The following is a 15,370-nucleotide window of genomic DNA, read 5'->3' on the forward strand; positions in this document are numbered from 1 at the left end:
TGGATGGAAAATGTTCTCTCTATTTTTTTAGGCGTGGATCTGTCCACGACCAAATCCCAATGCTTGGGAACATTGACCACTGACCTCGCAAAGAGAGCACATCTCCAGTAGCCACCGACAAATTAGCAATGCATGACATGTATCATTTTTTATAACCAGTAGCTCTAATCTATTTGTTTAAGTATTTGTTCAAATTTTTTTTATGGAGCTTCTGTTCATCAGTCCATGCACTCAAAAACGTTTTGGGAAAGGTGCTTCCAGGGCCAATGCGCTTTCTCTTCTTCTTGTTTTTTTTTTCTTTTCCATTCAGCACCCTTTGGGAGATATTATTATAAGAGATTAAAGTGAAAGACTCGCTAACAACTAATGTTATGATATATATATATATATATATATATATATAACAACTAATGCTATGATGCTCTTTTATTATTATATATATATATAATGCTGCCTTATGGAGAGGGTTGTATCCTGATCATTTTGTTTGAAGCACAGAAGGAGACATGATAGCTTTTTTTTTTGGGGACTGGTGCTGATAAATGATTTTCTTTATAGCAAAGCTAATCTATTCTTCTAAGTTTCATGAAGTATGGCAGCATTTTAAAGATGTTAGCTATTTCTCTCAAGGGACTATTCCTCCCTGTAGAATCTAGACCTTTCATGCATATCATTAGCATCTGCTCCTTAGCCATAATTCTATGGCAACTAAACTATAATTTATGCTGCCACATTTGTGACCAGTAAAATTATGCTAGCTTTCATGCATGTTAACCACTAAATAGAGCCTTCAGTGGATGGAGAATTATTATTACTTTTGACGACAAAATGTTAAAAAGAGAATATTTTAGCATGGAGATTTAAAATAGAGATTTCATTGTCAAGATTCATAAAAAGAAATTTATAAAATTAATTTTGAGGAGAGATGCTTTTTTATGACTATATATATATATAAAGCTTTTTGTATTTTTGTTAAGAGGAAAGTCTTTTTTGACAAACAAAAATGAAGAAAGTACCCAAAAAAAAATCCACACAAGCCTACGCACATATAAATACCAAACGAGCAAAAGAAAAGGTAATATAGCCATTAGGATTTTAGTTGTCTCTTTTGTATGTTAAAAAATGATTGATCTTTTTTCATAACATCAACCATTAGTTTGCATTTTGCATAGATCTTAAAATATTTTTATCTCTTTCCTCTCTCCACCTGCATAACTCTGGAAGCGGCTATTGCATAATCCAATAATTGACATCGTAAAATAAGGAGAACCATTCTTTCGTGCATAAGATCCAACTTGAACCCTAGCAAGTAGTAGGTGGGGTCCGAGGCAGTTATTAGAAAGCTACAGACATTTACACCTGCCTTTGTATGCTTGTGACCCTTCTAAATTTCATTGGCAAGAGATATCCACACCACAGTCCTCGGCCCTCGTGGAGGACAACTAGATCTTGGTGTCATGCCCTCGATTGCCGTAGCATGGCTCCTACCAAACAACCCCTCCTTTCCAACCCTTAGTATCCCCTTATATCCTTTGTCCCTGTGCATGAATACCATATACCTAGCAGAGCTCAATCATTGGCTCCAAGTATAGAGACATGCAGTCCCCTAAACACATGGGCTTCTAATGAAAGAAAATGTGACTGAATCTTACACAAAAGAAGCTTTGCTCACAATTTAAGAAGGTTGAGTGGTGATGGAAGACAAAGGACCCTACAAGCGAACAAGAGAGGCTTTATTCTAAATACTTTGAGTAAACAATCACAGATGTACAAAGCATCAAGAAGAACATTCATGATGGTTGCTACATTGACAACAAAATTATTCAATACCAACTCTATGTGGCATTTTGCCACAATCATGTCTCTTTTGATACCATGGCCTACCATATAACATTTCGAAGATACAATGGAATCTGAACCTGCTAGCCTACTCCTAGAATTTTCGTGTTTTGGAAAATTCTCGTGAAATTTCTGTTTATCGAAACTAATTCGTGTAATATTACCTATAGTAACAAAAGTGAAATTATCTTTCTTGGTTTTGGATTATCTTTCTTAAATATATGAGTAATTTAATTTCCTTAACATTAATCTTTTTCAAAAAAAAAAATCCTACTTAAATGTAATTAGGTGTTGGATTTGAAAACTTTACTAGATAAATTTATTAGATTGGGTTTGGATCACCATCAATACAATCCAAGTCTTATCTAGTCAAGCTGGAGCTCCCATGAAGCTCAACTTTATGTCTAGAAGCCTGCATAAAAATGGGGCCAGAATTTTGATGTGTTAACATACAAAGAAATGCCAATATGCATTACTTATATAAAAGGAAAAAAGTCACTAGCTTACAATCAGCTTCATATCGGATATTGCCCACTAGATTCATTATCAACATCCAATATTAGATGTCTCATGTGATTAAAAGACTCTATAGTCAATATTTGAAAGAAGTGGTCGATGATATTTCCTATAAACAAGAAAATATTATCAAGCTATGAAAAAACCTAACTATTTAATTATATACTAGCGTTTTACACATGTGATGCACATGCAAGGATAAAAAAACTTTTATTTTGGTAGAATTATAGAAAAGAAAAAAAATATTTTAAAATTTATGAAATGGTATGCTCGATTTTTTTTATGATTTTTCTAGATTTTTTTTTTATGAATTTTGGAGAGGGTAGAGATTTCACTCTCCTATCAATTCAATATCGATGTAGATATATAGATATAGATAGAAATATATGAAGAGTTTTAGGTCGGGATACTTCTAAGGGTATTTAGTTCCAAATGATTTCTTGTCCAAAGTAATCAATGATATTTGACTAGAGACCACAAATCATGCATGCTTTAGGTCTTTCATCCATGCATCAAATGAAAACAAAATTGACCATTTCAATGGTATAAAATTATATTTTAATTTGATCTATAACTTAAAATTTTTTAAATTATCTACATTAGGTCAAAGCAGTCTACGTAGAAAGAAATGGAATTAGAGAGCTATATAGGTACTTAAGAAAGTATGGCCTTAGAGAGATAGGGTTGTATCTTTCACGGAAAAGAAGGATCCATCTTTCTTAGTATAAATCTACTATTGAATCGTGCAATAGTTGTTTTTGAGATATGTGCCAACAAATGAATAAAAAATTTTGTGCTTTGAGATTTGTGCGGAGTGCAATTCGATAGGCGATACAGCAAAAAAAGGATCAAACATTCTTTCGCAAGGAAGATACAACCCGAACCTGGCTTGCAAACAAAAATTGAAAAACAAATACGTAAAGAGGCAGCCCAACGGTCTCATAAAAATTTCATATTTCATATATCATAGTGCAGCTTAAAGTTTGCCATAGATTCTGTATTCTTATGGTGCTGCCAAACCTGAACTTGATTACTATCCGAGTTCAACATGGATATGAATGTATTGAGCATTGGATGCCATTATTCCTTGTTGGATCTACCTGAAATCCAACCGTTTGAACCCATCATCCTTCCCTATCAAAAGCTTCTTCATTTAAAGACTTTGAGCACCTTTAGAACCAGGTACGTCTAAAGCAAAAAGATACCACTGGAGATCAGGAAACATAGACGAGTCTGCTCATTTCTAAAATTCAACCGTTGCTGAGGGAATCATGTCCAACGTTCCAGACGTTGGGGTACGCTTTATATTAAAGTTGCTTAGAAGTTAAGCTGCCAATCGGTGTGTAGCTAAGCCGAGTTTGATCTAGCTTGAGTCCGAGGTAGCATGGTTTGAAATTAGTTTCTAGCTTCCAAGATCAATCTTGGATTGTTTATCATTATTTGGGATTGATTCTGGTTTAATTTCGAATTAAACCGAATATAAGCTTATTCGATCACCTTGATAATTTTAACTTGAGATAAAATCAACTCAAGATTGAACGAAGCTTGAATAAAAGATCAACTTGAGCCTGATTTGAGATTTGGTTTAGACCTAAATTAATATTTAATTGATTTTAAAGAATAAAAAGAAGAGGCCAATTAAATCTATGATCCAATGATATGTATGTACATATAATTTAAATATATATGCCTTATCAAGTCGAGCCTAATCAAGCTGGGCCAATTTTTAGCTCAGCTTGAAACTAATTTCAAGCTTATTTTGTTGCTTCAAGCTTGATTTATTTAGTTTCAAGACGAGCATTCGAGCTTTTATCAAGCCAAGCCTGCTTGAGCTGCTTAATTAGTTTGTTTGACATCTCGGGCCAACAATAACCCACCCCCTCCCAATAAAAGCCATAATAATTTTTTCATCGATACTATTAGGTTATGACAACCATATGAACCATCTTAGACATCCTATTATGTTACACTAGATTATGGCATGTGCGATGCACGTAACCACAGATAAGTTCATGACTTCAGAGAGTTTACACGGCAAAAGAAGATTGGAAAGCACGAATATGGTTGTGGAAGTGTTGGGAAATGTAAAGTGATCAATACATTGAAAGACATGAAGAATTACAGATGGAATGGAAGAAAATTAACCAAGTGGAGTTGCATGAAGTATTGTTAGCATTCTTTTATAGAAAATGGGCAAAGACTGCTACATAATGAAAATTATGGCTATTATTGCTCCTTTAGTTTGTTGTTCACCGAATTAAAAAAATATGTATTGTAAAATCTAAATCTGCATGTCACTTGAAATATACTCTCTTTAAGTTTTTAAAATAGAGACATGATGAAATAACACTCTGGTTTAGATGTTACTGCCCATTATTTGGTATCATAAAGAGGCTAATAGCTGGCTTTGTAAAAGCCGCTATCTTCTCTGTACTTGAGAAAAGTAGAGTCCACTATTTTCTTCTAAAAGATAGCCAACCAAAGGCTAGATCAGACTAATAGTGTATTTTTTTTACTGCAATAGTAAATAATGGTTCATGACGACGTTATCAGAATCCAAGGTGCATCCTCTCTACAAATTTGTAGGCCTTAACTTTTACTGTTAATAAGCATGCGAACTCCAGTAGCTAGCTCACATGGAAGCATTAAAATCCACATTCAGAAGAACAATCCTATCATTGGTTGAAACATTCGTATTATATAGGAATTTTTTCGAACAATGATTGTGTAAGAAAATTGAAATTACATGACTTAGCAGTATTAATTAGTGATATGTACAACAAAATCAAACACTTGAGAGGCTTGCCTAGCTGATGATTGGACCGTACCTGACCCCAGAGATGGTGGCCTTCGGCCTGCTTGGTTCTTACAAAAGTGATGTTTTGCTTGCCTTTCCTTATCTTTTCCCTTTTACTCTTTTAATCGGCTTCCATTTTATGCTGCCACCTTTCTCTGTGCTCCCAATGAAGAATAAGATTCCTGGGCTCGTGAATTATTGAGCTTTGCTTGAAACTATAAGGTGACTCTTTTATCTTGTGAACTGGAGAAGAATGGATTCTTGGGCAATGGAGCCTGGCCTTGAGAGTAAACTTAACGCAGTTAAAATGACTCCAAAAGATGACAGGCGGTCAAGAGCATCATTATTGTGAGGGGATAGGAATGGCATATCCTCTAGCCATGTCCACAACCACAGGACTGAGAAGATTTAAGACATCTTTTCCCACCCCTAGTGATGGTTTACTCATGCATGTGAACTGGCATCATCAAGCGAAGATATGTGATGAGGAATGGCCACTTTTTTGCATGCATGTAGCCAATGATTAGTTCAAGTAAATGGACTGTTGATGTCAAGCCTGGAGAAAAAATGAACAGGCACCATGCACAAAGGATTGACTTATGGAGTGCATAAAACATCTGTAAGTGTTTGGAGAAATGCGTGTTTAGGTTGTTTTCCATATAGCATAATAGAGAAGATTGCATGGATGATTGTTCTCTAAGGGTGATAGGGTGCTCTAATTTCATGTAAACACAAAGGAAGGAGATATATATTCTTTTTCTTGGTGGGAAGCTTTATGAAAGTGGATGTATAATTAATAACATTGGTGGATGGTAGATAATAACTGTCCAAAAGTCACAAAAATAATGAGAGGGATAAGTGTTGCCACAAAAAATGTGTGGCTCAAACGATGTAAAAGACAGAAAAATAATGTTAATTCTCCAAGATACAATGTTGTAAAAAAACTACCCTTATAATACCTGCCAGCTAAATAAAATAAATTAAATAAAGATTTGATAAAAATTTCAAAATTATATTTAATAAATTTAATCTCTTTTTAAAACAAGTCTAGAACATCAGTTCCCCAAGATAAAATATTGTAAAACTATGCTTATTACGCTCGTAAGCTAAAGAAAACAAATAAGAAAACAGTAGATTTGATAAAATCTCAAAATTAGGGTTCTAACATATCTAATTTCTTTTCATAAAATAAGTCTAATTAGCTTTCGCTCATACCACAGATACAATAGTGGAAACGACACTATCAATAAGATATGTCACTAATGGTTGGTGCATTAAATTTAAAATTATATAGAAATTTAAACAGAGATTTAAATTTGAAAATGTTTTATTAATCAAATGAACTATTAATTGAAAAATCAAGTAGCTATTATGCCTGATATATAGTGATATTTATAGTGAAATGGCAATTAAATTATAACAATAGCTTAAATATTGATCACATATGTGTGTAAGATAGTGGGTAACTTTTAAAAAATCGGAAATAACTGTTAATATTTTGAAAAAGAATAGCAAAACTTCATGCTCCATTCTGTTTATCAGTCCAATAGCACAGTTGAGGATTGATACAAAGCAAAGAGAGTAATTGAGTGTTAAATATATAATTATTTTAAAACTATTACAAGGAATTAAAATGTATGAAATGTAATTGAGTAATTGATGGACGTATGAAATGTCTCCGAAAATTGAAGAGCAGAATCGAACATAGGCTTGTCGTGTCCGCATCAAGAGACTTTACTAACTCAACCACCACCAGTGGGCACCCTTCATTAATAATTCAATCGTTGTTGTCCAAAGGCTTAGGAGTTAGGACAAATGCATGAGTTCATATGCTTGTAACCCTTCCAATGTTTCTCCGCTGAAAAAAGAATAACTGTAGTCCTCGGACCAAGTGGGGAACAGCTAGCTAGATCTTGGCACAATGTCTTGTATAAATAATATGAATCACCAGGCTCAATCATTGTCCTCGAAATTGGAGAGAGATTACTGCAGCCTCCAAATAATTGCTCGTGGATTTCTATAAGAGAAGGTCAAAAGGACTAATGCAAGCATATAAGTAGCATTAAGTTGGTTAGAGTACTGGTGGAAGAATAGGACACTGCATGCACACCAGGACCATTTAATTTTAAAAGAACATACATTCGAAAATATTCCAAAACATTTATAACAACACTCAAGTTGGTTACTAAAGCGATATGCTGAATGACCTCGCGCCAACTTTCTTTGGCATCTAAGACCACAATCATGATTTCTTTTGATGCCATGGCCTATGAGAAGATTCAGAGTTTTGGGTATGAAGCAATTGGTTCAGACAAGACTCGTTTGGCAAGTATTGAAGAGCTAGTAACTTTCACTGAGAGCGGATGTTTTGCTGCCTCCTCCTGGCTTCTTTTTTATCCTCTTCGTTTAGTGGAACACTAGCATTAGCATTAAGTGAGAGCTTTTTTTTACTGGGATTCCTCACATAATAAAGAAGTTTATCTTACTTATGAGATGTATTCCGGTCATTAGATATCCATGTAATGCATTCACTGTTGCCACCTTTTCTTTCTAGTTTGAACATGTAACTCTAGATTTCCAGTTTTCATCGTGTGCAGGGGGAAATGCAAGTTAAAACAGGATCGTCTTTCGGGGGATCCCAAGTTATATATTTTCTCCTTGTGATGCAAAAGATCTTCTGAACAAAGAAGTTATATATATATTTTTTCTTCCTAACATAATAAAGAAGTTTATTTTACTTATGAGATGTATTCAGGTCATTAAATAATCATGTAACGCATTCACTGTTGCCACCTTTTCTTTCTAGTTTGAACATGTAACTCTGGATTTCCTGTTTTCTTCGTGTGCGGTGGGAAATGCAAGTTAAAACAGGATCGTCTTTCTGGGGATCCCAAGTTATATATTTTCTCCTGGTGATACAAAAGATCTTCTAACCAATTATGTAGAATATGCACATAAATCATTCATTGTTACGAAATAAAATTTGAATGAACTCTCGGGTGAACGGAGTTATACATCACAGAATAGTTAAATGAGGAGAAAGTAAGGGCTCCTGCAAACTGAAAATGGGAGATATCCGAGAATCTTCAATAAATATTCTCCAAAAAGAGAGAAATCTTCAATACAACTTTAACTATATCATCGGTCGACAGGCTTCCCTTTCTCCCTTAGCTTAGTCATTTCTTCTTTCATGGCCTCCTTCCTTTTCTTGCTGGCGAGGACTTTGGCCTGCAGACCACTCACACTGGGGTCTTTCTTCTCCTCCGGAGGTGGCGGCGGAGGCCGCCTCTGTGCAGCATTTGCGCCATCAGGACTTAATGAACCAATCCCAGAGGCAATCAAACCATATATGAATACTCTGCATCCACAGAAGAAAAAACAGTTTACCAATCAACTTAAACCAATGAATTCAAGTGAAACGCATTCAGTCAAGCAGAACCCAGCAGCATACCTCCTGCGATGGAACCGAGCAATTGGCTTGTCGCATTCGGGTGCAGCATTCCATTGCCCATTATACCTTGGTGTTCTTGCTGAGATGGCTGATGGAGCTGATGGTGGTGGCACCAATGAAGGAGCCATTAACTGGTGCTGTTAAGACTTGCTCTCCACTGAAAACAGGAAATTAACACTTTTGGAGTCACAATAGAAAAATGAACGGATAGGGTTGTGGTCCACTCTGGAACAGAACTGGTTTCCATTGGTTAGCTTTAGGATAAGGTTCCCACAGAGATCGCCCTTTGTGGTGATTTCTATCCTCACTTTGAACAAAGTTAGGGATGTGCCAATAAACTACAAACATGTGGTGTTATGGATGTGCATAAATAAAATAACAGGACGAGAGCTCAAGTTGAGAATCTGCCCATCTTCAACTTATTCTCGTTGAACATAGACAAATACACTAGTTCTTAATTTTTAATTAAGGCAAACACATCATCAGATGCAGTATATGACAGTGGGTTTGCAAATAATAAACAGATCCCTGAACCATGGTAAACAAATTGGATGATCCCAGTCATTCGTCAGCAAGCCACCTAACAGGCTAGAGACTGCAACAACATAGGACTGGACAATAGGCAATTACCCAAATTTTAAGAGTTGAAGATATGTTCATATTGTTGCACCCATTAGCTAGAAGACTAACATACTACAAGATCTCATGCACCAATAAAGCAAACCATAATGAAGATTTTGCACAGGATTTGGGCATGTATTTGCACAATTGTGTACTTTCTTTTGGGGTTGGTTAAGAGGTAAATCTCAACCCGTTTGTGGCTAGCTGCTGTTGAAACAGCACCGACCAGTGCAGCGAAACAGCACGAGCAGTCCATTCAGAAATAACCACCTGAAATTAGGGCCACGTCGCAAATCTTCAAGAACCTTTCTCCAAGACAATAATATAAATCATGTTACTCAAATTGAACAAAGCATAGTAGGAATAGAATCATTAAAAAACAGATAGAAATTACCGATATCTGTTGGAATCGAATTTAACATTAGCATTAGGTCAAAATTTGAAATGTTCTGCTGGGGATTGAATCTAGAAAATAAATGATGTTCCAATAGCAAACAAAAATCTGCCTAAGCAAAATGACAAGTTTAAAAAACTACAGGGGTGTAGCATGCCGGAAGATACTTTTGGGCAAGAACGGGTGATAAACTGCACTTTCACTCATCATCATCCTCATCATCATCCACAGCACCAGCAGATTCATTAAGGGCATTTAATCGTTCAATAAGCCTAGCCTTCCTCTCCTCATAAGTCAACTTCTTCAAGTTAAACCTGCCACAAAACCCAAGTTAACAAACAATACAAAGCCAGATTTGTACCACCTGCTCATCTTTAAAACTAGAATTCAAGTACATGGGTAATTCATAGAAACTATCGAATGTCAGAACATGAAAACTTATTGCATTTGGCAGAATATGGCTGCCATACCTCTGATGCTCCTTCGGGGTTTCCTTTGTGGATTTTATCATTGTTGGGTCTGCACAAATGGCAGCATGCGCCTTCTTGTATATCTCTTCCATGTTGTCAGGCTCAATTCCCTTCTTAATATATTCACTGAAATGTGCCTGGTACTTTTCTGGTTCATCCTCCATCATAGTCTGGACGAAAAAGAAATGAAACAGACATGGTCCAGGTCAGTGGTAATCAATGACAAGGTCAAATCTATGGAGTAAGAGGTAATATGGATTACGCCAATGCAAAAGGAAGCTTACCATTCCGCCATTCCGGTCAAGCAAAAAAGGTGGGATATTCAAGGGTTAAGTGTTCATGATGGTAGCAAGAAATCAACAGATTTATTTTTTAAAATTAAAACCCAGTTTCTTTTATAAAAAAGGCAAGCATATTGGCATTAAGAGTAATGCTCCATGAACTCCAGAGTCACAATCAACATGGCTAGTGCCTGATGGGGTCCTGGCCTGAGGAAGCAAGGCCCCTCCAGGCCCTTGTCAGCAGAGAAATGCCACATCCTACAAGAGATGAGACACTGAAGTGTAACAAGCATTTTCCCCCCCAAAATGTAATGATAGGTGCACCAATTAACAATGTGACACATAAGAATGATTAAAATGAATAAAATTACTACAGATTGAGATATCACACAAATGTCACCTTCTAAAAAACCAAATTGATTTGGTAAGAGAATAAAAATGGGTTTAACTACGAGTACATTTGAACGGAAGCAGATAAATACAGGACAAGCTACCAGAAAGGAAGTACCCTCATGTAAGAAGCAACATGACCACCAAAGATATACTTCCTGTGAACCTCTTCATCAAGTTGCTTCTCGTCCTTCTTGAAACCAGCAAATCGCTTATCACTGTGAGGAATGTCAAGACCACCATCCAATGCTCCCTGACATCAAGGCAAAATAGTCAGTCCGACAAATGATCAGAATTTTGCTTCCCTTTAGTCACAACTGAAGCATGAGCGACTAATCTATCAATTTTATATACAATCCGTGTCAAACCAAATCAAAGAAACTGCATGGAATATTAGAATTCAGAAATATTACAAGAAAAGGAAAAGCAATAACAGATGAACTGCAGGAAAGTTCTGTTTGCAATATCTATAATAAAAGCTCAAATTTGGTCCGAAAATTTCTCTTACTGTAAAAGATAAAAACTTTGTAAGCAACACTAATGTCATACAACTTACATGTGATTTTGGTATTCCATATCAATGCCAACACATGAGAAAATGGAAGAAAACAGAATTAAGTCATTCTACTTCTTGAGCGCAGCAGGACAGGAAGGTAAAACATTTAAAAAGAAACAAGGCAAATACAAAAGAACAGAAAAAAAAGTCTTAGATGATAAAGTTCAAACAAACATAGAGGAATGGGATAAGTGAAAATACACATGTCTGGTAGTGAATATGTGAATTGCAACTCCACAATGAAAAACAAGAATGGATACATGCATAAAATTATAAGCTTATGGCTAGGTCAAATGCCTAAAAGTTGAGCCAAACAATCAGGTGTACCAAAAATAACACAGATGGAAGAAATGTAACCAACAGTAAGATTAATGTGATAAACCAACATTACTAAAGCCAGCATTATTGGAAGATACAACTAGAACATGATATGGGGCCTCTAAATTTCTATTAAATATTGACAAAGTCTCATTGAAACCTACATGGAAGTTCAGTGACAAGTAATGAAAATACAGTATAGTTGGTGAAGGATATAATTCTTGATGCAAAATATCTTTTAGCTATTCTGGTTTACATAAATAAACAATAAAGAAAGAATACTATAGCACTGCCTTGAGGATAGCTGAAATACTCTTCTCACTCATGGCCCAACATGATTCAACCCAGAACCCAAAAACAGGTTCAGACATGTAGACAGGACCTTAGAATTTTATATCAGGTTGCTTCAAGTTTAGTGTGGACTCAAAAGATTTGCTGCCCTATTCCTGTAAATATGGGATTTGTTCTCGTTATAAAGCCAGTTCAATCACTAATCAAGTCTCTAAAAATTCCCATTCAACTTTAGCACTTCACAAAATCTTGCAAGAGATTCAGTATACAGAATCCTTTCAACTTTTACACACTATATTACCTATTTTACTCTGAAATATTAGCTCAGCAACTGTGGATATGATGTCCAGATAAATGGTACATGTTATCTTTGTTAAAAATGGCACCATTAGAATATGTTAAAAATCTTCCACATAAAACTTATTGCCCACAACTTATCTCTTAATCATAGCAATCCTTTAAACATTTCTTTTTAAGTGTCAGATACCATTGATACCATGCAGACACAAAAGCATACAATCACAATATTTTCAGATGCAGCACACATGCCTAGAAGTAATGCAATGTATTAGAAGCATATTAATTAACAAAAGAAATTTGCATATGATGTTGAAATAGAAAAGTTGGCAAACCTTGAGACAACCAAATACACGGTTGCCTGTTGTTGTCCTCACAAGGCCAACATCCAGCAGAGCTCGAAAAGGCCTCCTACTCTCAGCAGGTTCAACAGAAAAGTCCAATCCAGTGGCCTGCACCAGAAACATTTGGGGATATTATGGAGTCAGAAAGGGGTTCTCAAGCAGCAAGCAAGCCTATTAAAGATTGGAAACCCCCCAAAAAAGTACCTCTATGTTCCCCTGATATTCCTCATCCATTTCAAGCATCTTAAGGACACGGCGTGCCAGGAGAAGTCCAGCACAGTAGGCTAATTTCACATGAAAACAGCGAGACCAATATGACAGCCACTATACATAAGAAAGAACACAAACAATCCAGTTGACTAATACATGATTACCTGCAGCATAATTAGTAAGACCCACTTCAAGACCATAACGAGGGAGCTCATGGGTACAAGCAGCTGCAAGGACCAGATCACCAGCAATACTGGCAGATATCACTTGTGCGATAATATCCTTGTTAGTCTAGTCCAATAACTAGTTAAGAACACAAATGTTGACTGATTGCAGATAAGCATAAGATAGAACAAGCAAAACTGTTATAAAAAATGGGTTCTGGATACAAATCGAACAACAAATCGGTATTTGGGTGTATTATATTTATTTTTATCCTGGTTGATCAGTCGAATCCTTGCACGGTAATCAGTCTTCCCCTCTGTTATGTCAAAAAAGATATTTCAATTAATGACCAAAAGTATTTCAACGTGATATGGATGAAAAGACTAATGATACCTCTCCTTCTCTTGAACTTCACTTGAAAACGCTTAAAGTAAGCCTTTGTCTTCTGGGTTTTGACGAAGGCCTGATACATGCACAATTTTTTTAACTCGGATATGAAGAAAGAAGAAAATGTTGGGCCATCACAATGAAAAGATTTTTTTTGAAAAAAAAAGGCAACTCAGACCGTACTGTAAGCATATAAACAGAATCATTTCATTATATTATATAATTGTACAGACATACATGGACATTAGAATAGTATGTTAATTTGGCAATAGCACCATAATCACATAAACAGAAGCAAGGATACCTACCGACACATAACCAACAAGTGTCAATAGTACAAAAGGTTGATAATAAAAATGAAAACTGCAAAAGAGAACACCAGGAACCCTTCTACAAGCTTCTCATAAAGATAAAAAGCCATCAAAATTCAAAGTCTTAATAGCAACAAATCAACAGCGAACAAAATATAAGGTAGTTGCATCATGTATTGAACATATTGTCCATATATGATGCAGGAAAGGTAGAAACAGACTTATTGCCTTGAATTTGCATCGATTAGCAACTTTTAACACCTCTCATTAAAAAGTAGCATATACAAATAACATAGACAACTAAACATGTAAAGAATCACGAATTGTTTAACATAGCTAGTGAAAAGTATCCATTCTAGAACTCATAAAAAATTTTGCCACAGGCAAGACAGCAATGCTTAAGAATAAGTTCATGCATTGAGTCCACTGCTTAAAATCCATAGCTCCATTAATTCACAGCCAATAACAAGGAAAAATGTCTTGAAGAAGAAGAAGAGAAGAAGAAGAAGAACGATAAAGAACACCCATGCTGCATTATATAAGCATGGGTACGAAGTTACAGTTCACACTTACGTATAAATTACAAGCAAAGGAATGACTTCATATTATTTTACAACTCCTGCAATTACCGCAACTACTACAGACGTTTAAAACCCCGTGGACACTAAAGAAACATAGAAACCACGCATCTCATTGGGATTCAAAACTTCAAGGCCACAAACTGATATGCAGATACTAAGTAATAGCAAGAGCATGTTTATGGGTTATAACAACACAATGTTTTCCCGAAAAACAGAACCTTTGACAGCACCTAGTATGGGATTCGTGCTAATTTTCTGTTCCAAAACTCTAGAAACAAACAATCTAGCCAGAAATGACCGTGAACTTCAGGAATGTAGATCGATTAGAGTCACAGGAAACCCTAGGAATCGCAATGGAGATCGAAGAGTTGGGGGGAGGGGGTTAATCGCGTACCATCTGGGTCGATCTTCTTCCGCTCTGCTGGCTTCGCGGCGTAGAAAGGGAGAAGGGAGGGTTTTAAGAGCGACGCTCCATTTGGCGCACGAAACCCTGGCGCACTGCTTGCTATAGGATCGACGGTGCTGATCGTTGGCGCGTTGCCGACGCGCGTTCTGGTCGTTTGCCATTGCCAAGCCCGATCCATTCTAAATGGCGCACCATCTCTGCATGTCCCAGGGGAGCGACTGCGGCCACTTTTTAACGACGGCGTTTGATACGACGTCATCGCCAATATCAATAAATGATGTGGAGGGAGATAATAATGCTATCATATTTTATTGCATCATAATTATTTTATGTGGCACTGATCTTAAATTATTTTTAGTTTTTAAATCAACTTTCGCAGAACCACTCTAAAACAGTAATTTTGGACTAAAATTTAAGAACAAAAATACTTTTTAGTCCAACCAAAAAAATTAGTATGCCAATATATCACCAATATATTATATCAAAATTATATATATATATATATATTATAATATATTATTATCCTTATTATTGTCATATTATTAATCAATGATATTGTTGAACTATAGTAGAAATATATTATTATACTTTATATTTATATAATGAGATTATTTAATATATTACTTCTATTTATCTTTTTTTAATCAAAATAAATATTAGTATTAAAGAAATAATATATTATAATTATAAATAAAAATAATAATTCTATAATATCAATTAATATATCTTTATAGAATTAATAATT

The 15,370-nt window shown here is 35.6% G+C and overlaps 2 protein-coding genes across 2 annotated transcripts; both read right to left on the reverse strand.

Moving 5' to 3' along the window:
- Positions 1 to 8,079: 8,079 nt before the first annotated feature.
- LOC103719676 (uncharacterized) lies at positions 8,080 to 9,385 on the reverse strand. Its single transcript, XM_008809027.5, has 2 exons — positions 8,604 to 9,385; positions 8,080 to 8,510 (listed from the first exon to the last, which is right to left on the reverse strand). Exons 1-2 carry the CDS (start codon positions 8,729 to 8,731, stop codon positions 8,291 to 8,293), a joined length of 348 nt encoding a protein of 115 aa, XP_008807249.1. The 5' UTR covers positions 8,732 to 9,385; the 3' UTR covers positions 8,080 to 8,290.
- A 196-nt stretch (positions 9,386 to 9,581) lies between these two features.
- LOC103719675 (large ribosomal subunit protein uL18-like) lies at positions 9,582 to 14,861 on the reverse strand. The gene is made up of 9 exons (XM_008809026.5): positions 14,614 to 14,861; positions 13,334 to 13,403; positions 13,165 to 13,256; positions 12,940 to 13,066; positions 12,770 to 12,849; positions 12,557 to 12,673; positions 10,878 to 11,012; positions 10,089 to 10,258; positions 9,582 to 9,932 (listed from the first exon to the last, which is right to left on the reverse strand). Exons 1-9 carry the CDS (start codon positions 14,614 to 14,616, stop codon positions 9,818 to 9,820), a joined length of 909 nt encoding a protein of 302 aa, XP_008807248.3. The 5' UTR covers positions 14,617 to 14,861; the 3' UTR covers positions 9,582 to 9,817.
- Between the last annotated feature and the right edge of the window lie 509 nt (positions 14,862 to 15,370).

Source organism: Phoenix dactylifera, chromosome 11, assembly GCF_051530095.1.
Source record: "Phoenix dactylifera cultivar Ajwa chromosome 11, Ajwa_hap1_PhDact_Kaust_v1.1, whole genome shotgun sequence".
Lineage (NCBI taxonomy): Eukaryota > Viridiplantae > Streptophyta > Magnoliopsida > Arecales > Arecaceae > Phoenix > Phoenix dactylifera.

Bases quoted from the DNA above. Each gene is read 5' to 3' on its own strand.
- LOC103719676 (XM_008809027.5), bottom strand. From the start codon at position 8,731: ATGGCTCCTTCATTGGTGCCACCACCATCAGCTCCATCAGCCATCTCA. The intron at 8,511-8,603 runs GTATGCTGCTGG...CTGTGGATGCAG, and splicing joins GCTCGGTTCCATCGCAGGAG to AGTATTCATATATGGTTTGA.
- LOC103719675 (XM_008809026.5), bottom strand. The intron at 12,850-12,939 runs GTAATCATGTAT...ATGTGAAATTAG, and splicing joins TCTTACTAATTATGCTGCAG to CCTACTGTGCTGGACTTCTC. The intron at 12,674-12,769 runs GTACTTTTTTGG...TTTCTGGTGCAG, and splicing joins AATATCAGGGGAACATAGAG to GCCACTGGATTGGACTTTTC.